General features: G+C 35.9%; 1 protein-coding gene across 1 annotated transcript in view; it reads right to left on the reverse strand.

Moving 5' to 3' along the window:
• btv (dynein cytoplasmic heavy chain beethoven) overlaps positions 1-26,504 on the reverse strand; it is a 1,245,321-nt gene that overhangs the window by 130,853 nt on the left and 1,087,964 nt on the right. Inside the window, exons 67-68 of the mRNA XM_090394552.1 lie at positions 7,624-7,749; positions 236-346 (exon numbers count right to left, since the gene is read on the reverse strand). Of these exons, the coding sequence (XP_090250678.1) occupies positions 236-346; positions 7,624-7,749 (237 nt within the window). The remainder of the gene's footprint in view (positions 1-235; positions 347-7,623; positions 7,750-26,504) is intronic.

The raw sequence follows: 26,504 nt of genomic DNA on the forward strand, positions 1-26,504 counted from the left end.
CCATGTTGAACTTAAGACTTCACTGAAGTTCAGCATACTCCACGCTCCAGTAGCTTGATGTTCAGTTCATCAGCACTTTACATTTCTTAGGTTTAGCTCTAGTTACTGTAATCAATTTTGGCTATTATAAGAATGCCTTCAATCTCTTTGTAGATCCTAAAAATGAAGTATGGTCAAAATACCACAAAGAACATAAAACTGTAATAAACAAATAGAACTACATTAAATTGCTTACTTCATAAGTAATTTTTAAGCACATTTCCAAAAGAACAGGTGAAAATTTGGGATGCACTTCTGATGTAAGCCACAAGCAAAAGTTAGGACTCACTTCTAACAACCGTAATTCCTAAAGACAAAAAAGAAAATAATAGTAACAACTATAACTTGAAATTTATTTATAAAAGGTCAGTTCTGTAAAATTTCATTATTATAGCATACAAAACACCAATGTTTTATATAAAATTGAAACATCTGTGTAAAATAAGAAATATTAAAGTCAGTTCTTTTCCCTGAGGTAAATAACCTTCCTTAAATAAATGTACAAGATCTCTTAAGGATATTAAGATGCACAATGGAAATATTCACCATGCGTGTTAATTATATAAATATGCTCTACAAAGACACCTAGGTAAGAATGAAGAAAGTAAGTCTTGAGTGACTTCCTAGTTTTTATCCTGCAGTACATCTATATTTTTAATACATGTTGGCAAAATTGTTGTCTAGAATAATATAGGTGACTTTAACTGCCACCACATGCTATGGAAATATGCTTCCAACAATGAATGTGGAGAGACTTTGACTGAATGGGCAGAAATTCACAACATGCACCTAATTTTCGATGCAAAAGATAGATCTTCCTTCAGGTCAGCAGCTTGGAACAGGGAGTACAACCCTGACCTCTGCTTCGTCACTTAAAGACAACAGTGGACGACTGTTACCTACATCGAGAAGAGGTCTCTCCAAGTTTCCCTGAAGCCAACACAGACCAATTATATTAGAGGTAGGTCTGCAGGTACCCCTTGTCAGATCCATCCAATGTCACTGTTGGAACTTCCAGAAAGCTGACTGGGATACATCTGCTGCCTGTCTTGACAAATATGTCCATCGGATCCCTCCAACAAGCAGTAATTACAAGAGATTCGCAGGAGCTGTCTTAGTTGTAGGTAAGAAGACCATACCAAGAGGCTTCTGTACAAAGAGTATATCCCTGGATGGGATGATGATAGTAATAAACTGTATCAAGAATATCTAGAGTGTGGCGATTCTGATATTGCAGATGAACTCATTCACAGCCTTGACACCAACCGACAGAAGAAATGGACTGAAACAGTAGAAAGACTCGATTTTCGGCACTCCACTAGAAAAGCATGGAGCCTTCTAAAAAAACTAGGTAGTGGCACCCCGACTCTCTGGGAACAAGCAGCTATTTCTCCTAACCAATATACATCACATATTGTCAATACGTCAAGATATACTACCAAGGACAAACAACACACTCTTCAAATAAAAAAGAGAACTTACATATTTGAAACATAACAGACCATCAGACCTCTATACTCACGGTCCTTCGCTCTTGAAGATATTAACACTGCTCTAATGGATATGAAACCAGGCAAGGCTCCAGGTTTCGATGGAATTCATCCTGATTTCCTGTTAAAGACAGGCCAAAAAGCTCGACAGTGGTTGGCTTGCTTTTTCTCTGACATCCTCCAGACTGGTAGACTTCCAAAAGAGTTTAAGAGGACAAAAATTATCCCTATCTTAAAAACAGGAAAAACCAACAACAAACCAGAAAACTACTGACCAATTGCCCTGCTTAGCACCTGCTATAAGCTCCTAGAAAGGCTCATCCTTAATAGAATTGCCCCTAAGATATTAGAACAAGTCCCAGTGGAACAGGCTGGATTCAGACATAAATGAAGCTGCTGTGATCAGGTTCTGTCACTCACTACACATATAGAGGAAGGCTACCAACAATGCCAGAAAACAGCTGTAGCTTTTGTAGATCTTACTGCAGTTTATGACACAATCTGGAGGCATGGCACAGTCTGCAAGCTGCTCCGTGCAGTCCCTTGCAAAACAATAGCAAAACTAATCGATAACATGCTAAGCAACCGCCTGTTCCAAGTGTGTATGGACAAGAACAAAAGCAAACAAAGAACACTGGATAATGGATTACCGCAGGGGTCAGTTCTGGCTCCCCTCCTTTTTAACTTATACAAAGATATCCATACAGTCTCTAAGAAGTTTCGCTATGCTGATGACATTGCTCTAGCCACCAGACACACCAATTTTACTACAATGGAAGATACACTAACAAACAACCTTGCAGTCCTAGATGAATACTTCAGCAAATGGAGATTACACCCGAATCCTAGCAAAACACAAGTTTCATGCTTCCACCTGAACAATAACCAGGCTAACAAAGAACTCATGGTCTACTTCAACCACAAACTGCTACACTACAACAGATTCCCGAAATATCTGAGCGTCACTCTAGATAGAACACTATCTTTTAAACCACATCTCATTAACACAGCATCCAAGCTAAAAACAAGAAACAATATACTGCAAAAACTATGTGGAACAACTTGGGGTGCCTCAGCAACAACACTTCGCTGCACTGCTCTTGGCCTCGTTTTCTCTACAGCTGAATACTGCTCACCCATATGGCTGAACAGCGCCCATGCGTATTTGGTTGATGCCTAGCTTAACACCACTATGCGCCTTATTTCTGGAACTGTAAAATCATCGAGAAGATAGCCTACTGGCTCCCCAGTGCTAAGTAACATCCCGCCTCCATACATTCGCAGATCCAACTTTCTTCTACATGAATACAGCAAAATCATGGAAATCCAAAATCTTCCAATCCATGAAGACATCCCACCCCTAGAAATAAACAGGTTAAAGTCAAGGTGCCCTCCAATCTTAACAGCAAAAAATCTTCCAGAGACAAGCTTCAACATGAAGGAGAAGTGAAAAGAGTCCTGGTGTAACACTTCAACTGAGATCTTCCATAAATTAGTGGACCCAACACGGATAACTTCGGGTTTTGACCTACCTCGGAAAACTTGGTCTACCCTTAACCGAATCCGCACCAACCATGGCAGATGTGCAGACCACCTTTACAAATGGGGCATGATTGCCTCACCCAGGTGCAACTGTGGATCATCCTGCCAGACAATTAATCATATTATAGCAGAATGTGTCCTACGTGCATACAGTGGAAACCTGTCAGACTTCATCCATGCTACACCAAGTGTAGTTGACTGGATAATCAACATAGACATTCAGTTGTAGCCTATTCTTGATTCTTGAGTGTCTCTTTTATGACTATGTTATGTCTTCTTATTGTACATATGTCTATTACTATGTCCATATATATTAAGGATTAATGTAATGTAACTTTTCATATGTGAGCCATATGCTAAGTAAATAAATAAATGTTGTCTAGAAGCTCTTCAATAATTAAAGATTTCCGGTTTTATTTTAGTGAGACTAATTTCAAATTCTTCATCATTTAATGCTTTTCTAATCTGAAGTTTAATGAACACATCATTGTGAGGTCTAGCTTCAAAAATGTTTGAAAATTCTTCCATTTAGTATTGGAACATAGCTCTATTTCATTTATTGTTTTATAAAAATCCACCATGAGACACAGTTTAATATGCAACAGTGGTATAAATATATTATCTTGATTTTCTTGGGATCAAAAAGGAGTTCATGTTATTTTATCTTCATGGTGTCAAATCGTTTTGGGGAAGGCAATATTTGTTATGTTCCATCACTGTCCTGCTATCCACATTAGACAAAAAACAGTGTTTTGCAAACCAAAATGAAACTTTTGCATTGCTACAAATATTCTAGTGGCAGTGCTTGTACCTTTATCACTATTACTTATAAAAATTTTGACACATTTCAAAAGTCGCCTTCATGATTATTGCATAGAAAATGAGAGAACAGGTATGCAAGACATATAGGAAAACAGGGAAGCCCAAGTGGACAGAGGAACACAGCATGAGAAAGGTAGATGCACCAAGAGGATGTGAATGCATGTGTATACAGGGGAAAAAAGGGGATGACTGGGGTCAAGGGAAAACAGATCTGAAGAAGGTTTGAAGATGAATAAGGAGAAAAAGAAATGGCTCAGGTTAAGCATGGAGAAGTCACATCAAATAAGTGATGTCAACAGAACTAGCTAGAGATTCAGGAATAAGCTGCTATGTTTGTATACAAATACAAGAAGTGTAAGAAACAAGGCAAATGAAATGATTGCATTAATGGAGTCTGTTCTCCCAAAAAATGTTGGAATAAGTGAGAAATGATTGGATGAGGATGACAATCTGACAGGAATAGAGATCAAAAGGATATGATTCCATGAGGATACGGTAAAAAGGGAGGGGGGGGGGGGTTATTGATGACAGAGAAAGAATTAATTCCATACAAAGTAGAGATGCAAGAGGGAAATAGTACCAGTGGTTTTAAGGCAGTATGGTGTGAGATAGAGGTCAATAAAATGAAGTACTTGGTCAGATGTTATAGACCCAGTAATGTGGATGGTAGTGACTATGAAATGTATAATCAAATTAGCCAAGCAAATAAGAAAAGGGTCATCATAATGGGCAATTTTAATTATGACAATATAGACTGGAATGATTAGATAGCAAGTGGAAGCAAAGAAAATGAGTTTCTTTCTTGAGTTTTTTGAGGGACAACTTTAGACAGTATGTAACAGAGAGCACACGAGAATTGAGGATCTTGAATTTGATCATCTCATCAGAGGATGTAATTATAAATGAGGTGTCAAATCACCCTCCAGTTGGTGAGAGTGACATATAGTGATTACCTGGGTGGGTGTCAGCAGTATGAGAGTGACATATAGTGGGTGAGAGTGACATGTAGTGATTACCTGGGTGGTTGTCAGCAGTGTGAGGACCTCTGTGAGAAAAGTGTATAAGTGGAACTACAAGGCTGGTGATCATGGGGAGCCCAGGAGACAACTTGCAGGTGTAGCATGGAATGAGGAGTTAGCTGAAAAAGATATCAATGCAGCTTGAAGGATAATCAAGAACTATCTAGTAGAAGCAATGTCTAAATATATTCCAAGGGTCAGAAGGTTAAATAAAGGCAGGTGTGAAATGGAAGAATGAAGAGATTAAGCATGCAATACAGAGAAAAAAAGCATTATGGAGGCAGAATAAGAAGTGGTAATAACTGATTCCATGAGGATTACAAAGACCAGGGAAGGAGGATGACTTGGTTGGTAAGGATAACAAAAGTGAAGTATGAGCAGCAGTTAGCTAATGAAGCCAAAAAGAATCCCAGAGAGTTCTTTCGATATGTAGCAAAAAAAAAAAAAAAAGAATGATTATGGAAGAATGACATTAATTGGAGAAAATAGTATAAGGACAACTGCTATGGAAGATATAGTGAAGATACTTAATGAGCAGTTCATAAAGGTCTTTCATTCTTGTGAATGTGACATCATGGAGAGATTGAGAGTAGTTGATGATGGGGAGGAGAGACTGATTGTAAGTGAGAAAGAGTTGTAGGGGAATTGAGCAAACTTGACATTAATAAGTCTGTGGGACTTATTAACGTCAAGTTGTCAAGTTATCACCACGTATTCTGAAGGAATGTGTCAGGGAATTGACACCTGCCTTGACATATTTTTTTAATATGAGTTGTACTGGGTTGAGTTCCAAAGGAGTGGAAGGAGGGCAAGATTGTGCCACGTCATAAATTCTAACTGCTGACTTACAACTCAAACAAAGACTAAGTTGCTTGATTTAATGCTCCATTGATTACAATATGTACCATACAATTGTAGCACTTTGAACAGCTTCTCTCTTTGCACCTTATCATATGCCTTTCCCAGATGCAAAGCCTAAATACAGATGTTTGTTATATTCCCATGATTTTTCACCTATCTGTTGTAAGGTGAAAATCTGATCTTGACAGTCTCTATTTGGCCTGAATCAAGCTTGTTCTTCACCAAGCTTCCCTTCTGCAATCCTTCTCAACCGTTTCTCGAGTATACATACAGAAATCATTCCTTCACTGCCTCTTTAACTTCCTGTGTCCACCAGGGAGTTCTGATTTTTTAATCCTTGTAGACATCCTCACCACATGCCTCTCTTGTAGAATCAATCAATGTTTTCTTCAGAGTTTGCCACTGAATCTCCAAGGATTGATTCCTGTTTTCAAACTCTTTCATTTTTTTTCCCATAATCTTTCTGTATTTTAGTCTACAGTTCACATCTGAGAGCTGCTCAACTTTTATTCGCTTTAAAACTTTCTTACATGTTATTCTTTTCAATATGAAATTCAATTTTATCCTGCTCAAGACTAAATAGTGATCACTTCCAATTTCAAATCCTCTGTACACTCTGGTGTCCTGCACCAGGGAGAAAACATCACTATCAACAATAACATAGTCAATGAGACTTTTCTTATTCCTAGCCTCTTCTCTCCATGTGAATTTGTACACATTTTTATGTTGGAACATGGTGTTAGTAATAACCAGTCCATGTCCTGAGCAGAAATCCAACAGATATTTGCCATTATTATTAGCTTTGCTCTTTTCTCCAAATTTTCCCAAAATATTTTTGTATGTCTCACAATCATTTCCTACTCTGCTATTTAGATTCCCAACAAGGACCAACTTTTCCTTTTTTATTGTGTCAGTTGCTTTTTCTAAAGCCTCAAAAAATTCCTCCACTTCTACCTTAGTAGAACCTTCTGTGGGACCATAGGCACAAATAAGTCTCATTGTCCAGTTCCCCATTCTCATATTTGCCTACATTACTCTACTTGAGACTGACTGCCATTCAAGAAGATTAGCCTCGTATTTTGTGTTGAATACTATGGCTACTCCTTTTCCTTGATTGTCATTGGCTGAATATAACATTTTGTATTTATTGCTCAGAAAGATCTCACCAGTTTTGGTATTTTTTGTTTCAGTCACCCCTATTATGTCGATCTGATATTTATCTAATTCCTCAGCTAGCTCCATTTCCTTGCTTAATCAGGCTTCTTACGTTGATAGTACCAATCTTTAACTCTGGTGATGTTGAGTTGGGGTTTGTTTTCAGATTTGCTCCAGTAGCTGACTTTTCGCTGTTCGCCCTGGTTCCCTGGTGAAAACAACGGGGGCCTTGTTTAACCGGCGACGCCCCAGCCGGCATGAAATTTTGTCATGTTGTACCATCATTTTTTATTTTGGTTTAACCAATAAGAATACAATTTGGTCGGCTAAATCCCAAATTGCCAGCCCATCCTCGTTCGTTCAGTATCCAAGTAGATACCCAACAGGGTACACCACGAGAAGGTGAGGATTGGACATTAGGTCAGAAGCCCTGGTCGGTTCTCCACATTTCTTTAAAGGCTATGTGGAGGTCTCCTCTCAGTTATACAGCTCTGACCCTTAAGCACCCCCCCCAACACAAAGAATAATTATGAAAACTATATCAGTCACATTTTATACTTTTCCTATTTATGCTAAATAGCTCATATGTTATTAAAATACAAAAAGAATATTTAAATTAACCACTTTGATATACACTGAATAATATTTTATATTCAAACTTATAAACGTGAAAGGATTAGAATTATTTTTACTACCTTAACCAGATTAGGCAACCAGTGTGTGACTAAATGTAGATTTTTGAGACATAGCCACAAACCCTCTTTTGCAGATGTCCTAAGTCTCTCTATTGCTGTTTCCATCTGTCCTTGGCCCATGGAAACCTAAATTATTAAATACAGTTGGTTTACTAAGATAACAGAAACTGCAGTGATACACAGTCAAATTAGCTTTTTTTAGATAATACCACATGCCTGCAATTTTAAGTATTATTCTTCGTATTGTGTTTTATTTCTTTTAAAATGTACTGACAATGGCTAGGAAACCTAGCCAGAAATTCTACAAATAATGAATATTTTCCTAACAAAAGTACTATCTCATTATTGTATAATAATAATTTTATCATAATTTTTTTTTAAAGTTAGAATTAAAAAATTCTAATACAATGTAAATTTTAATTTCCTATTTTTGATATATAACATTAATTTAAACATCTAGAAAGGCAAAATGTCAAATCCAATATTAAATTAGAATTAAACAACACAGAGTGGAATTTCAAATTAATATTTGTTTGGAGAATAAGTATTCTCTACAGGCAATTTTTGGCACTGAGAATTATAATATAAATTCCTACATCCACCAAAACCTCCATATCACCCCATGAAAAAACCAGGCATCTATGAGATTCATTGCTTTTGTGGCATTTGTTATGTGGCCCAGGCAAGAAGGTCAGGAGAGATCCACATGTCTGAGCACATAAAAGACGTCAAAAAAAGAAGAGAGCATAAATCAATCAAACAAAACAACTACTGACCATCAAGTACTCTGGCAAACAAACAAATATGTCACATATTGATAGTAACTGATTTACAAGAAAATTTAAAGAAGCCACATAAATGATTAGGATCCCTACGCAATGCAATAAAAATCAAGGCTTAATTTTACATGAAGTATGGTCTGCTTCACGTAAAATGGTTTGTGTAATTTTCATGTAATTTTAGTCTGGTTTGGTTGTGACTGAGAGTGATGTGTTGGCATTTTGTAATTAATCAATTTCAATCATTTTTTCAGAACAACAGGTAATGGAAGAAACAAAAAGGTGGTAAGAATAAGGTCATCCAGATGCACAGCATGAAAACTGAATGGTATGGATTTTACCATGATGATTTGTTGCTGGGAATGTAATATGCTAGTGTGGGCAAGTGTGGCAGATGTGTATTTTGAGAAATTAAACAAGAGAAGTTTGTATGTGTGTATGTGTGTGAGAGAGAGAGAGAGAGAGTCTATTGAAAGTGCGATAGGTGTGCCTGTCTGAATGGAGCAATAGCCACCGGAGTGATTGCTGGAAAGCAAGAGCTGGAGAATGAAATAATTAAGATGAGGAATGAAGTGAAGAGAACCAGAGATGAAGGATACCAGATATAAGGCAAAAGATAATGGATGTAAGACTAAGAATGATACCAAGAAAAGTGAGCACGAGAATATGACTGTCGAGAATACGATTGTGAATATGCAAATGAATAAAAAAGGAAAATTAGGTGTAATTACGGAAGAGGAAGTGTGATCGTCTGAATGCAGCAATAGCTAGAGTGATTGCTGGAATGCAAGAGTTGAAGAATGAAATAATTAAGATAAGGAACGACATGAGGCATGCTGAGAATGAAATTAAACATATGGTGAATATGAACAGAAGAGTGTAAAAAAATAAAATGAAAGATAGTGGAGGAAAAAAAAAGAGTAGTGAATGACTCAATAATAACATTGTATGGAGATTCTATCATAATGTGGGAATAAGAGGATGCACAAGGTATGTTTATAGTATGGAGAATGAACAGGGTGATTGAAGCGCCAGATATGAGAAGTAAGCATGTGAGGGAGTTAGTGGTTGTAGTTGGGACAAATTTTTGTGCCCATTATTGTTTAACTTTAGGTTAACGACATTGAGACTAGCTTAACTAGAGATGTGCAGCTGTTTATCAATGATGTAAAGTTGGGAAGGGCAATAATAAGTAGAGTAGACACTGTGGCCTTGAGGATCTGAATAGATTATATGAGAGAGGAAATGATTGGAGTTATCAATTTAATGTTGCAAAGTGCAAGGTCTTGAAATTTGGTAGGCAAGGTTATAACTTATGGAGAAATATTTGGAAAGATAGAGGAGATGAGACATCTTGGAGTGATGGTGGACAGAGACTTTAGGGGTCACAGGGTCACAACTGAATTTATTCAATTTACTTCCCACCATACCAGCTTTGCTGATTCTGTTGTCTATTTCCATATTTAACTTACCATCTTTACTAAAAATCGTGCGTAAGTAGCTGAAATGTTTTACTTGTTCCACAGGTTCTCCATTCACAACACAGTTGACATTTTTAATGATTCTGCCTATTTTCATTGTCTTTGTCTTTTTATTGCTGACCTTCATACCATATCTATTACAACAGTTATCAATTTAGTCAGAGAATCTTGAAGACTTGTAGCAGATTGCTTTAGAAGTATAACATCATCCGCTTAAAGCAAAGAGCTGACATTAACATCTCCAATTTTGATATCATGTTTAATACCACTTTCCTTCATAATGTGATCCATATAGATAATGAATAACAGAGGGGATAATGTACATCCTTGTCTCACACCAGATTTAACATTAAACCATCTTCCTGTACTTCCTTCAATTCTAACTGCTGACTTACAACTCAAATAAAGACTAAGTATCGCTTGATATAATGCCCCATTGACACCATATAACTGTAGCGTATTGATTAGCTTCTCTCTTGGCACCTTGTCATATGCCTTTTCCAATTCGACAAAACTTAAATAGAGATCTTTAGATAAATACAGATTTAAAAAAATATTAATAATAATAACAATTGATTTTTTGGGTGGGTGCAAAACTTTTGGAACAAAAATCAATTTAAGCAAAACTAATATGAATAAGTTAAAAAAATATGGAAAAAGAACAGCATTTCAAAAAGCTTCAAATTAAATCTCTATAAAACTATCATTATATCTTATAGCAGCATATGAAGCTGAGACCTGGAGACTCAATCAGAAAGAAATACAATAAATAAATAAATGAGACTCACTGATCAGAAAACAAAACAAAGGAGTAAGTCAAACATGAATTAAATCATAAAGAGAGATATCATAAGTACAATTCTTAAACAACAATTAAGATGGTTCTGAAAACTCTAGAGAATGTCTTCTCAGAGAATACCAAATATAGCATTGAATGGAATCACTGAAGGAAGACAATCAAAAGGCAGACAAAAGAGAACTTAGTTACAGTCTTTGAAGGAAAGGCCACAATTAGCATTATCAAGCTTCAAAGAGAGAGATTGTGCAATGACAGAAATGGACAGAGATAAAGCCAGATGATAAAGAAGAAAAGAAGAATGAACTAATGAAATCATAGATCTATGTGCCTGAATTCCTGATAACTCTTCTCTCTCTCATTGGTACTCTAGATATCTTTTTTTTAATCAGTTTTCCTTCCAGATACACTGCAGAATTCACCTCTCTTCTTGGTTACTCAGACCACAATTTTCTGCAAGTTTCCTTTCTCACAGAACACCCTTCTTTAATTCATTCCTGATTCATGTACTTTGGCACTACTAAGGTGCCAAGTGGGATGACCTCAAGAATTTCTACTTCTGCTTTATATGGTCCAACTACTGCTTCTGCTACTCCAAACTAAACACTTCCAAGTGAGTCACAGAAATTATACTCACTGGCATGATGGCATTCATTCCCTATTTACCCAAAATTCATATCTGCTTTCCAAGCTTTCCGCCATCCACTTGGTGGTGCATTGCCTAATGGTCGCGTGAAATACTGCTCCATAGTAAACAATGTTTTAATTAGTTACCTTATTTAAAAAATGTATTGTAGTAATTTCTGAAGTGTAGCTTGTAATGTGCTTTACCAGGTAATGCAATGCATAGCTCTATGAATGAGAAGAGACAATACATCAAAAATATGGCAGATCAGATGTGAAGAAGACTTGTATAAACTCCGAGGAAACAGCAAGAGTAAAATTATGTTGAATTTTTTCTTGACAATTATTCATAAGCTTATTACACTTTTTTATAAAATCTTTATCAAGTAGCTTTATTTTTATCCTCCTACATGTTTTGCCAATCTGTTTCTATTGGCATCCTCAGGGAATACAAATCAGTAAGCACAAAATGAAGGTTACAGACTAGGTTATAACCAATGGTTCTAAATCATACAAAAAATTGGTATTGTGCGTGACAATGTGCGTGTCTCGTTAACGTGATTTATTCGTGATGACTCATGACGTAACTGTTATGAAAGTTCATTTCTTTGATATTTAATGATCTGATAAAAGTTTTCCAAATTTCTGGTAAAATTAGACCTTGATTCTTGTTTAGGTTTTCAGTTTTACGGACGACTGTAGCTGCTTCTTTAAAGGTTCTTGAATGGTAGTTATCTTCTATGTATGGCATAAGGCTCTTATTCCACTCAATGTGATGGTTAGTAGAGGCAAAGTGGCATGAAAGGCCTGAAATGTCTTGTCTGTTATTTCTGACATATCCTATGTGTTCTTCTTTCTCGTTTTGAAGCTTCAACATCATGTTGTCGATGTGGTATATCAGTAAATAGAATCTTGTTATAGAGTCTTTTAGGGTAACCATTTAAAGAAAGTTCTCTGGATATTGTGGTTAATTCCGTTAGTAGGTCATCCTTGTTTATCGTATACTGTATAGCTCTTTTCTTGAGACTATGGATAATGCTAAGTTTCTGACCTATGTGATGAGCTGAGTTGAAATGGAGGTAACGTCCAGTATTTGTAGGTTTTCTGTATACAGATTGGCGAAACATGTAGGAGGATAAAAATAAAGCTACTTGATAAAGATTTTATAAAAAAGTGTAATAGTCTTAGCAAGAGTAAAAATTGACTCATAAACAACAATGATAAATTAGAATAACTTCTGCAAGCAGTGTGAAAAAGTGGCATATTCAACTTGCTGTTAGTCAACAGTCATCATTGAACTAGTATACAAGGTGAGTACCTAGAACAAAGAAGAGGATTAACTTTAGCACTAAACTCTATCTAGCATAATGGTAGTCTGCTGCAATGTTTGTGAAGATATACTTATTGACATTACATCTGTTGTGAAATGTGGAGATAAATGCAAAAGTAGTCATAATTTTTACTGTGCTGGTCTTAGCAAAAGCCAATTTAAAAGGTCTCTAAAGACATAAAAGGAAAATGGAAATGCGCTTCATGCAAATTCAATGAACAATAAAGACCTGCTCAGTGTTCAAACTCTTTGTTCCAGAATGGATGCCATTCTAGTGCTAACCAGTGCCCACTGGCAACTTTTCCTGACGGTGATGACTCGTGCATTCCAGATGGATAATATATGTATTACAGTTTATATATGGGAAATAATGAAAGAATTAAAAAAAAAATATCAATGACTTAAGAAGTCAGACAGTATATACTTCAAACAAAATAGATGACTTTCTGGCTATCATTGCTAGTCTGACACAAGAAGTTAAGAAACTCAAAACACTGAACACTAGAAAATGCAAACATGGAGCTGCATAGGGAGCTTAAAAAAATTCATGAAACAATGGATGACCTGAATCAACAGGCAATCAGCTGGAGAGACACAAAAATATCAAATATAGACTAAGCACAACTGACATATGTTAAGGATAACAAAATATATCTAAAGGAGCACTTGACTGGAAATCTAAAACATCTACTGTTTATGGCAAAGAAATTTAAAGAAGAAGTACACTACAAATATCTCTGGGTCTAACATGGCAAACTTTTCATGAGAAGAGACAATACATCAAAAATATGGCAGATCAGATGCAAAGAAGACTTGCATAAACTTGGAGAAAACAGCGAGAGTAAACTCAAGAACAACAATGACATATGAGAATATCAACTGTGAATGTCCCTTTCTATAAATATATATGTCCTGATTCAGTAGAATTAAGAAACTTTTTATCCTCAGACACTGTAAGTACTTTAAATATTTTACATATAAATATTCAAGATATTTATATGCAAAATTAGAACACGTAGTATTACTTCTAGACAATTTAAACTATCGGCTAGATGTTCTGATATTAACAGAAATTTGGGTTAAAGATGAAGAAGATGATTTGTCCATTTAAGTGGATTTAAAAATTATTTTTAATGTAGAAATCATAATAAATTTGGAGGGGAATTTATCTTTATTCAAAACTCTATATCTGATAATAATACTACTAACATAAAAATTAAAACAGTTGAAAATGTAAATTTATATTTAGATCATCATAATATATATATGTATATAATGGCGGCATATAAGTTGCATTGCTACACAGAGTTCAATTTCATACATGAACTTGAGTGTAGTCCAGATGAGATTAGAAGTAGCAATGTTCTCATAATTGAGGATATAAATATCGACTTGCCTGAGGAATAGTGGCTCCTCTCAAGATTATCTAGATTTCATTTTAAAAATTATGAACTTTACAACCGAATTATAAATAACTCTTTTAATTTCCTGACATTTCGACCTTCATATTAAGGTCAATGTCTGGAGTATATACAAATATACAAGGACAAGCTCAGTTACATTTCACACAGGAAGCTAAACAAACAATCATTTGATCACCAGTTATTCTATTGGTATGACCTCTAGTGAAAAAAAAAATAAAGACCTGCTCAGTGTTCAAACTCTTTGTTCCACAATGGATGCCATTCTAGTGATAACCAATGAACACTTGAGTGTGGTCCAGATGAAATCAGAAGTAGCAATGTTCTCATAATTGGGGATATGAATATTGACTTGCCTGAAGAATAGTGGCTCCTCTCAAGATTATCTAGATTTCATTTTAGAAATTATGGAAGTTCAGATAAAATTAAAAATTAATTCAATATTTTGAAACCACATCAAAGCTAAATTCTATTTACGATAACATGGGAGAAACATTCTTTCATAAAGATAGTTTTCTTACAGTAACAACAATGTCCTATTTTTAAATGACAATTGTTATATTAGATTTATGATTCTGGATGACTGGTGCTTTATCAGTCAATTCTATGTAAAGTGTTTAGGGCATGATCAGAAAGACCAGCTTCACCATAGTTATTAAATTTAATGTGTCATTTATGTTCCATTTGTCTAATAGGAATTGTGTGCCCTGTTTTCCCTATATATGGTAGATTACAGGTGCAATAAGTACGGTATACTCCAGGGTGGGCCAGCAGAGGGAGTAGGTTTTTGGATGAGTTCAGTAAGCTTTTTATTTTGCAGGAAGTTTAAAGGTGGTTTTGAGGTTGTATTTCTGTAGTATTCTGTTTATTTTATCTGATCTCCCTTTAATGTAAGGAATGATTTTAGATTGATTGTAGTCTGGTTTAACTTTGTTTTTTGTTGAGGTCTTGTAGAGATTTTGTTAATAGTGTTTTGGCTGTAACCATTTTTTAGAAAAGTATTGCTGATAACTTTAAATTTGACTTTCAGCACTTGTTCATTGGAGGAGATCTTCAAAGCCCTGTTTTTTAGAGTATTAATGACACCTAGTTTTTGTGTTGGGTGGTGATAGGAGTTTATGTGTATATATTGGCCCATATGTGTCGGTTTCTGGTAAACAGTGAAGGAAAGACTGGCAGAAGGAAGACATGTGACGAGTGTATCTAGAAATGGAAGTGTGTTCTGTTTTTCAATCTCAATTGTGAACTATATGTGTTTGTTGTTTGTTTAGGTGGCTAAATAATAGTTATTTATAACATGGTTGTAAAGTCCATAATTTCTAAAATGAATGCTGATCACCATGTAACACTAAAAGAAAGGATTCTGATAATTCATGGAGATTCAACCCACAAGCGATGCAATCAATACGGTAAGTTGAAGATTCATGTTTCTGGTTTGATCAATCAACCTGGCATTTTTAAAATGTTGTAGGGACAGCAATATCATTCCGAATTGCATAAAACTAAAGAGAAAATTTACCTCAACAAAAGTGCAATGAATATACCACCGCATGGAGAAAGTGTTACTCAGAGAACAGATCCAGGCTACTACAAAAACTTGGCCATTACTCAAACCAGGTACAAAATGTAAAATCTGAACTTCACGTTACCTGAAAGCAGATATTTGGACTATCCTCGAAAAGATTACACCTAACACGAGGAACCATATCCTTCAAACTAAGAAAGAAAATCTCATATCCAAAGTTCATAGACTAAAAGAGCAACAAAACCAACAGACATATTCGAATTTCCCCACGGAGAACGTTAACAACTAACCAGAAGCCACTAATCGCCTGCAGGTAACAGTAACATAGTTAACCTATCCAACCATGTCTTCAACAAAGATGAACTCTCACTACTCAGCAAAGGTCTAAATTTTGCCGCAGCACCCAGATCGAAGAACAAACTGGATTTTATTTGTAATATTGAAAGAGGCAAACATTTCTTTGCCTGAATGGCAAAGAAATGGAGCTAGCTGAGGAATTAGATAAGTACCAGATCGACATAATAGGGGTGACTGAAACAAAAAAGACCAAAACTGGTGAGATCTTTCTGAGCAATAAATACAAAATGTTATATTCAGGCAATGACAATCAAGGAAAAGAAGGAGTAGCCATAGTATTCAACACAAAATACAAGGCTAATCTTCTTGAATGGCAGTCAGTCTCAAGTAGAGTAATGTGAGCAAATATGAGAATGGGGAACTGGACAATGAGACTTATTTGTGCCTATGGTCCCACAGAAGGTTCTACTAAGGTAGAAGTGGAGGAATTTTTTGAGGCTTTAGAAAAAGCAACTGACACAATGAAAAATGAAAAGTTGGTCCTTGTTGGGAATCTAAATAGCAGAGTAGGAAACGATTGCGAGACATACAAAAATATTTTGGGAAAATTTGGAGAAAAGAGCAAAGCTAATAATAATGGCAAATATCTGTTGGATTTCTGCACAGGACATGGACTGGTTATTACTAACACCATGTTCCAACATAAAATTGTGCACAAATTTACATGGAGAGAATAGGTTAGGAATAAGAAAAGTCTCATTGACTATGTTATTGTTGATAGTGATGTTTTCTCCCTGGTGCAGGACACCAGAGTGTACAGAGGATTTGAAATTGGAAGTGATCACTATTTAGTCTTGAGCAGGATAAAATTGAATTTCATATTGAAAAGAATAACATGTAAGAAAGTTTTAAAGCGAATAAAAGTTGAGCAGCTCTCAGATGTGAGCTGTAGACTAAAATGCACAGAGATTATTGAAAGAAAAATGAAAGAGTTTGAGAACAGGAATCAAACCTTGGAGATTCATTGGCAAACTCTGAAGAAAACATTGATTGATTCTGCCAGAGAGGCATGTGGTGAGGTTGTTTGTAAGGATAAAAAAATCAGAACTCCCTGGTGGACACAGGAAGTTAAAGAGGCAGTGAAGGAAAAGAAGAAATCATACCAAAAGTTCCGGTCAAATAAGTCAGCTTGTGCTCTTAGAGAATATAGAGACAAATGCAAGAATGCTAAACACTGTTTAAAACTAGCTAAACAAAAGTCATGGGAGGACTTTGGCAAGAATATAGAAAATAAATATCAAGAAGGTGGCAAAATATTCTGGAGGTTGTTGAAGAAGCTTAAGAATGGAGGAAAGAGTGCTGTAAAAGGAATTAGAGATGACAAAGGTGAAATGAAAACAGGAGAAAAAGATATCCTTGAAGTATGGAATAATTACTTTGAAAAACTGCTAAATGAATCAAGCAGTGATGACAGCACAGTGGTAAAAAACACTGACCAGGCATGCAGTCAGGAATACATATCCATACTTGAAGTAGAAAAAGCCACCAAAGGCTTGAAATGTGGAAAGGCAGCAGGAGTAGATGATATTCGACCAGAAATGCTGAAGTATGGTGGTATAAGAGTGTTACAGTGGCTGCACTGCATAGTTCAGAAAGCCTGGACAGAGGGACGAATTCCCGATGATTGGAGTAGAGCTCTCATAGTACCCATATATAAAAAGGGAAATAAAACTGAATGTGAGAATTACAGAGGTATTTCCCTACTGAGTGTTCCTGGCAAGATCTATGCAAGTATACTTGAGAAACGGTTGAGAAGAATTGTGGAAGAAAAGCTTGGTGAAGAACAAGCTGGATTCAGGCCAAATAGAGGCTGTCAGGATCAGATCTTCACTTTACGACAAACAGTCGAGAAAGCATGGGAATATAACAAAGATCTGTATTTAAGTTTTGTCAATCTGGAAAAGGCATATGACAAGTTGCCAAGAGAGAAGCTATTCAATACGCTGCAGTTATATGGTGTCAATGGGACATTATATCAAGCAATACTTAGTCTTTATTTGAGTTGTAAGTCAGCAGTTAGAATTGAAGGAAGTACAGGAAGATGGTTTAATGTTAAATCTGGTGTGAGACAAGGATGTGCATTATCCCCTCTGTTATTCATTATCTATATGGATCGCATTATGAAGGAAAGTGGTATTAAACATGATATCAAAATTGGAGATGTTAATGTCAGCTCTTTGCTTTATGCAGATGATGTTATACTTCTAAATAAATCTGCTACAAGTCTGCAAGATTCTCTGACTAAACTGAATAGCTCTTGTAATAGATATGGTATGAAGGTCAGCAACAAAAAGACAAAGACAATGAAAATAGGGAGAATCATTGAAAATGTCAACTGTGTTGTGAATGGAGAACCTGTGGAACAAGTAAAACATTTCAGCTATTTAGGCACGATTTTTACTGAAGATGGTAAATTAAATATAGAAATAGACAACAGAATCAGCAAAGCTGGTATGGTGGGAAGTCAATTGAATAAATTCATATGGAATAAGAGAGAAATTAGTCGCAACACTAAATTAGCTGTATACAAGACAGTGTTCAAACCAGTTTTAATTTATGGATCTGAGAGCTGGTCAGAAGTAAAACACTTGACCAAAGACTAGAGACTTCAGATATGAGAGTCCTGAGAAAGATTATAGGCGTGAACAGGTGGCATCAATGGCAGTATCATATTAAAAAACGAGGATATTAGGAAAGAACTTGATATTGTCAGCATCCAGGAATGCGTTAGCAGAGCTAATCTCAGGTGGTATGGTCACTTAAACAGAATGGGAGAGGAAAGATTAGCAAAACAAGTGTTCTCTGCCAGGTTGGCAGGAAAATGACCCAGAGGAAGACCAAGATATAGGTGGATTGATACGGTACAATGTGCTTTAGACGATAGAAATATAAGAGCTGATAATATTGGAGTGTTGACAAGTAACAGACTGATTTGGAGGAAAATTGTAGATAGGAAATTAATAATGATGGTATTTTTTTCATGTAGTACTATCATATCCTGTACACCTCTTGAGGGTACATGGTAGGAATTTGATGATGATGATGATATTGAAAGAGGCTTAGGATTCATCCCAAATGCCATAGCAGATAAAACATGTTTAGAAACTGCCAATATTTTAAATAAAAATTATAAGAAAACAATAACAAGCAATTTAATGAAACACGAATTAACAGCAGTGAAATCATTAAAATCAAATCCGAACATCATTATAACTAGAGCTGATAAAGGAAGTGCCACCGTTATTCTAAACTGAATCACATATTTAGAAAAAATGAATCTGCTAGTCTTGGACAATAGTATATACCTACTTGTTAACTATGACCCAACCAATAGAATAAAAAAGAAAACAGAGAAACTACTTAAATCAATTACTAAATGACCCGAAGATACAGTAAAAAAATTACTTCTGCACTACATTCGTTCCTTAAGAATTTATGGTCTACCAAAGACACACAAACAAAATACACCACTCTGGCCGATAGTTGAAGGTATAGACAGCCTGAATTATCACCTAGCCAAGAAATTAGCGGCAACACTCAAGGAATTGGTAGATTATTCCCCCTCTATATCAGAAACACATTTCATAAACATAATCAAAGACATTATATTAGAGAAAGATGATTTATTAGTCAGTTTTAACATCTCTTCCCTCTTTAAGAATGTCCCAATCAATGAGACAATCCTTCTTTCACAGAACAAATTCCCTTCAGATATCACGGTGTTCTTCCCGCAACGTTCTGGTTATTTTGTATTTCAAAACGCTTTCTACCTACAAAAAAGAAGGCACAGCCATGGGCTCGCCATTATCTCCCTTCTATTGCTAACTTTTATATGGAACATTTTGAGCAACACGCTCTAGATTCCTCTCCTTTAAAACCCAAAGTCTGGCTTAGACACGCTGATGTTTTCGCGATCTGGCCCCATGGTCGCCAGACAATAGACACTTTCCTTAGCTACCTAAGCAAACAACACAAACACATACAGTTCACAATTGAGATTGAAAAACAGAACACACAGTTCCTTTTCTAGATGCACTCGTCACGTCTTCCTTCTGCCAGTCTTTCCTTCACTGTTACCGGAAACTGAGACATACAGGTGAATATATATACACATAAACACCTTCCACCACCCAACACAAAAACTACGTGTCATTAATAATCTAATAACCAGGGCTTTGAGATCTGCTCCAATGAACAAGCGCTGAAAGACGAATTTAAAGTTATCTGCAATACATTTCTAAAAAATGGTTACGGCCAAAACACCATTAAAAAAATTCTCTACAAGACCTTAACAAAAAAAACCAAAGATAAACCAGACTACAATAAAACTACAGCCATTCCTTACATTAAAGGGACTTCAGATAAAATAAACAGAATACTACAGAGATACAACCTCAAAGCTACCTTTAAACCTCCTGCAAAATTAAAAAGCATACTCAACTCATCCAAAGACACACTCCCTCTGCTGGCCCACCCTGGAGTATACCATACTTATTACACCTGTAATCTACTATATATAGGTGAAACAGGATGCACAATTCCTATCAGACAAAAGGAACATAAACGACACATTAGCACATACATAGAATTGACTGTAAAAGCACCAGTTGTTTACATCACACCAAAACATGGTATGAATTCAAATTTAAGGAAGGCCTGTGAGATTCTTATCAACCACCCCAATCTGAATAATAACGATTGTCTAAAAATCCCAAACATATGGAAGGCACATATTTTACCCACAGAACCTTTCTCCCTAAGAGCTAACTATAAACAGGACTGTGGATAATCCAGAATCGTAAATCTAATAAAACAATTGTCATGTTAAAAATAGGACATCATTGTTACTGTAAGAAAACTATCTATATGAAAGAATGTTTCTCCCATATTATTTTAAATAGAATTTAGCTTTGATGTAGTTTCTAAATATCTAATTAATGTTTAATTTTATCTTCTATTTTTACTAGAGGTCATGCCAGTAGAATAACAGGTGATCAAATGATTACTTAAATTAAGGGGATATTAAACCCCGCATAGTTTTAAAACCGAATAAGAAACTCAAAGATCGGAATCAGAGAGTTTCTTGCCGAATATAGTAAACTATAAAGTATCGGCGACACTAGCATTGGCTAAGGCTAGTGTCCCCGATACTTTATAGTTTACTATATTCGGCAAGAAACTATCTGATTCCGATCTTTGAGTTTCTTATTCGGTTTTAAAACTATGCGGGATTTAATATCCCCTTAATTTAAGTAATGTTTTCATTGCCGAAATGAAGCTTATTAGCTCTTTATACTTAAGGATCAAATGATTGTTTCTTTAGCTTACTGTGTGAAATGTAACTCAGCTTGTCCTTGTATATTTGTATATACTCCAGATGATGACCCTTAATATGAAGGTCGAAATGTCCGGAAATTTAGATAGTTATTTATAATACGGTTGTAAAGTCCATAATTTCTAAAATGAATGCTGATCACCGTGCAACACTAAAAGAAGAGATTATTTAGATTTATTTGCCATGCATGGACTCAAACAATATATTAATGTCCCCATGAGAGTATTCAGTGGTGGTTGATCATGTATTCTATAAGTAGAAACAAAATCCAAGCAACAGTTCTGTGCAAATCTATTGTGGATCACTTTCCAATCGGTATAAAAGTACAGCATAGAGACAGTACAACCAAAAATACCCCCCTACACAACAATTGACTACAGAGTATTTAAGCAAAACTTAGGCACTGTGTCTTGGGAAGAGTTAACGATGGTAACAAATATTGATACTTTGAATCATAGATTTATTGAGATATTAAGCAGTAAAATCCAAGACTCAATTAAAGTTAAAATAATAGAACAAAATGAAAGAAACTAAGCCCTGGATTATTATTATTATTAAGAGACACATCCAGGGAGTCAGGGACTCATCAAGGGAGGCCACATACTACACCCATCCACACACAAGCTATCATACTTATTTTTGAATTCATTCACATTGCTTACACTGATAATATTCAATGGTAATCCATTCTAATCACGCACCACCCTATGAAAAATCTAGTACCCCCCCTTTCTTAGCGGCATTCATCTTGTTCTGTATGACTCTTTCAGAAGTTTGAAAGTCTCAATCATATCACCCCCTCTTTCAGTTTTGTAGACTGCAGACACAGGCTAGTGTCTGCAGTCTACAAATTCTCAATCTGTCTTCATAATTAGTATTCCACAATCCTGATATAATTTTTAGCACTCTCTACTATATCAGAATCACACCAGAAACTAGGAGACCAGATCTGTGCACAATAGTCCAAGTGAGGATCAAAGCATTGTAAAGAGGAAAAATGACATCCTTATGTGTGAAAGTTTGTTTCAGCACTGCAGTTATGAGTTATATTTGCAATCTTTGCTACATGGCCCCTGAACTTCAACTATCTAATAACATTCCAAGATCCCTAGCCTGATCAGTTTCTTCTAACATAATTCCACCAATACAATACGACATTGGATATCTAATTATCCCGAAGTGAATGACTTTGTATTTACTGACATCCATTTTCCCATGCTCACAGTATCATCCTATTCAAATCATTATTCTGCAAGTACTGCATATCAACAACATTCCTGATTACCCTACCTATCTTTGCATCATCAGCAAATAGCTGCATGTCACTTGTCAAATCCTTCCCAATATCATTAATGTACAGATTGAATAACAGCAGACCGAGTTGATCCTTGTGGTACACCACTCGTTAGTTTAAACCTTGCAGACTCAAATGCCAGTTTTTGATATCTGTCAGTCAGCCATCCTTTTATCCATGCTAATATTCTATAACCCAAATCCATATTCTCCAATTTATGCAACAGTCTACCATGCTGTATTCTGTTAAAAGCCTTAGTAAAATCCAAAAGTATCATGGCGTATCCATTCCCCTAATCTAGTTCAATGGTAACATTATTATAGAATGTTACTTTTAGTAATATACAAATCACCAAATGGGATCAGATTTCTCTGCATAGATTAACAATTATCTCCAGCCTCTCTTAGCATAAACACATCACATCACACCAATAGCTTTCTTAGCATAAAAAAACAAGGCATTTTCTTTGGCTCACGATGTTATTTTATATCCAACTGGCTACTAATGCCAAATGAATATCAAATCTACCTGTCCATAGAATACTGTGCACATGTAGGGTGATGAACCTAAATCTCACTAAAAATTCTTGATGCTGCTGTTAAGAGAAATTCAGCTCCTAGATGATCCCCACTCTTACATATCCATCCATTTCAATCTCTGTTTCACTGACACATTTCAGCACTGTTCTATTCTACAGGTACTTCAATGGTTTTTGCTCTATTCCTCCACTTTCTGTTGGGGTTGTTAAAACAAGAGCAGCAGCTACCTATTATCCCCTTTTCAGTACAACTGAAGCACACCAAACTTACTTTTCCTCCTTCCTCTTTTATTCCATACACCTCTGTCCTCTGGCACAGTCTTCTTCATGAAGTATTCCCACACAATTACAACCTTCAGCTCTTCAAGAAAAATGTCAAAAAAATGTCCTTAAAATCATAATCCTCATGTGCACCCTGAATATGGCACTGATGTGCTTATAGATCCTTTTACCTCTCATGTGTGGGATCAAAAATAGAACTATAGAATTTCTTGAATGAAGAAGAGGAAATGGAATAATCTGAAGTTAGAAAAAGAAGGCCATTTATGTAGAAGAGGAAGAGTGTGGACAAAAGCAGAGTCCTATGGTACCATGCCATTGATGAATAAATCTCAAGAAAGAAAACCATCCACCATAACATGCAATGAATAACTAGAGAGGAAACTAATAACTCAATCACAGAGAGAGGGAAGAAAGGAGACCATAAGGCCTCTGTGACAAGACTTCATCAAATGCCTTGAAATATCAAAAGTTACCATATAGGTTTCTCTAGACTTTTCCATGGTTTGCTCATAGGTCAGTAAGGTTGGCTAGGAGATCTTCTCTGGAACAAGAGTGGTGGAATCCATACTTTTTATTTTTTTATGTAGCTCCCATCCATGAAAGGTTTCTTCTGTAAAACCTACAGTACATTTGTACTGCGGGTGGGCTAAGATTTTTTTTCTATTTTTTATGAATTTTATATACTTTTTGGCATTTTTTATTTATTTCTGCACAGTTTAGAAATCCTGCTATATAAACTAAACACGGGGAACTTTTTCGACCACTTCAGTCCTTAAATAAGGGGCAGTGGTCTCATACCAAGTAACGAAATTCATCTCTTACCTAAAGCCAACCAGAAACATCCATGTCTACAGAAGGATTGTTGGTTGGAGAGTAGATATGTTAGCCACTCAGCCAACCACGCTAGCAAATATAATTTGGATATAATTTGGAATAGCAAATATAATCAATACTGTTAAAATGGACAGCAATTGTACTTTCTGCAAACTAACTGGTTAGAAATAGGAGGGTGTACTGGATAACCATAAAATTTTTCTGTCCACAGAGCTGCTTCCTTGTTTTTCATATTGGAGAAGATCAGAAGAACTGGAGATATGCACTATGATTGTAGACTTGTTCCATACAGCAGCAAATGCACCAGTAATCTCTGTCTATATAATGTCAATAGCATGCCCCCCCCCCCTCATATTATTATTATCATATGGGAACTTCTGTGGAGTCTGAAGACTCATCGCAGGAGACCCAATCTATCAAACCTCTCCTTGAACCCATTAACAGACAAAGTACTCACAACTGACTCTGGCAAACCATTCCACTCATTCACCACTCTCCAAGCAAAAAATCTATTCATCAAACTCCCTACTAACTACACCTTTATTCATCTTCCAGGGATGAACCTTGTTCTGGTCCCTTTAGCCAAGTGCTGAAACTTTTCCCTTGCATCTATCCTATAAAACTCTTTAAGCAACTTAAATGTTTCTATCATATATCCCCCCTTTTCTCCTATCAACTAACTTCTGCAATCCATACACTTCAATCTATCCTCATAGGGAACATTCCACAGTCCACTCACCATCTTGGTCACTTACTGCTGAATCCTCTCCACTGCTTCTTCATCCCCAAGAAACCCAGGGGACTCAGAGCAGGGGCACATCCAGATGTGGGTATATCAAGGCCTTATAAAGAGAAATTACAACTTCCTTATCTCTACTTGTTAATTTGTTCTTCACTAGCCAAGTAATCTTATGGGCTACTTTAGCAACCTTAGCAATATGTCCTCTAAACTTTAACCAGCGAAATATCAGCAATAAGTCAATAAATAATTATTTACTTATAATTCTGTGTTCTGATATATACTCAAAATTAAACAACATGAATGACGAACACATAAGCCTTTCCACACATTTGAGGATTCTTCATGGAGATGATATCATATGCAAGACACGACAATGGGGTAAGTAGAAGTTAAAATTGGCATGACAGATGAAGGGATGCTTTCTTAAAGAGGTGCTGAGATACCAGTTTAATACCTAACTGTGTGAAAATTAAAAACAAGTTCCACTCGGCCAAAGCCCAACATATTTATAAACGAGCGAGTGTAGCACTATTACGAGAATAGATTAACGCCACTTGCCTTGAGTTATCAAAATGAAATTCAACCGTCAACATGCTATGAACTACTATGTAATATTTTAAACACAGAACTATGGGAGATCTTAGACAACATCACCGATGCAATGGCTAGAAAAAATTCATCATAGTCAAAAACTGACACCAGAAAAAGTTTGAAAATCTCCAACAATGCAGTGCTACACAACGACCACAATTACAACAAGATCACATTGTTGTGAATTTATCATCGCTCACCTTAACCAAAGAAGTCATTAGTGCTTTAAGTCAGGGGCACAATTTTGCAGTTACTCCCAAACAAGTTCCAAAAGCCGAAATAATGGCGTCTGTTGAACGGGGAATATACGACCTGCCTCCAGTAATAGCCAATAACATACGTTTAGATGTGGCCAACATCCTAATCAAGTCTAAGCCTCCAAGAAATAATATCCCTCATAAGGAAATAATTCTCTAAAAGAGTTACATAATAACCAGATTATCATAACAAAAGCAGACAAAGGGAATGCAACCATTGTGATGGACACAACAGAATATGAAAACAAAATGCACACACTTTTACAAGATCAGTCAACATACAAAATTATAGATCTCAATCCCACCAACACACAAAAGAATAAGGCACATAAAAAAGTCACTTCCTGGCCCAAAGAAACAGTAAACAAACTCAAGCTCTTCCATGTTAAAACACCCAGGATATATAGAGCACCAAAAATTCACAAACAAAGTACACTCTTACACCCTGTTATAGATAGTATAAATAGTCCCATATACAAACTGACTAGACATTTAGCCAAGGTACTAGCCACTCTCACAAACAATTCTCACTCCTTTGTCAAAAATTCTGCCCACCTAAAAAGTATTTTAGAACACCATACCTTAAAAAGCTCAGACTTAATGGTGAGCTTTGATATCAACTCACTATTCACAAGTGTACCACTAATTGAAACCCTTAATCAGCTAAAGTCACACTTTCCCCTTGATATATTTGA

This window comes from Typopeltis vanoorti, chromosome 6 (genome assembly GCF_054136105.1).
Source record: "Typopeltis vanoorti isolate ZY-2024b chromosome 6, IOZ_Tvanoo_1.0, whole genome shotgun sequence".
Classification (NCBI taxonomy): Eukaryota; Metazoa; Arthropoda; class Arachnida; order Uropygi; family Thelyphonidae; genus Typopeltis; species Typopeltis vanoorti.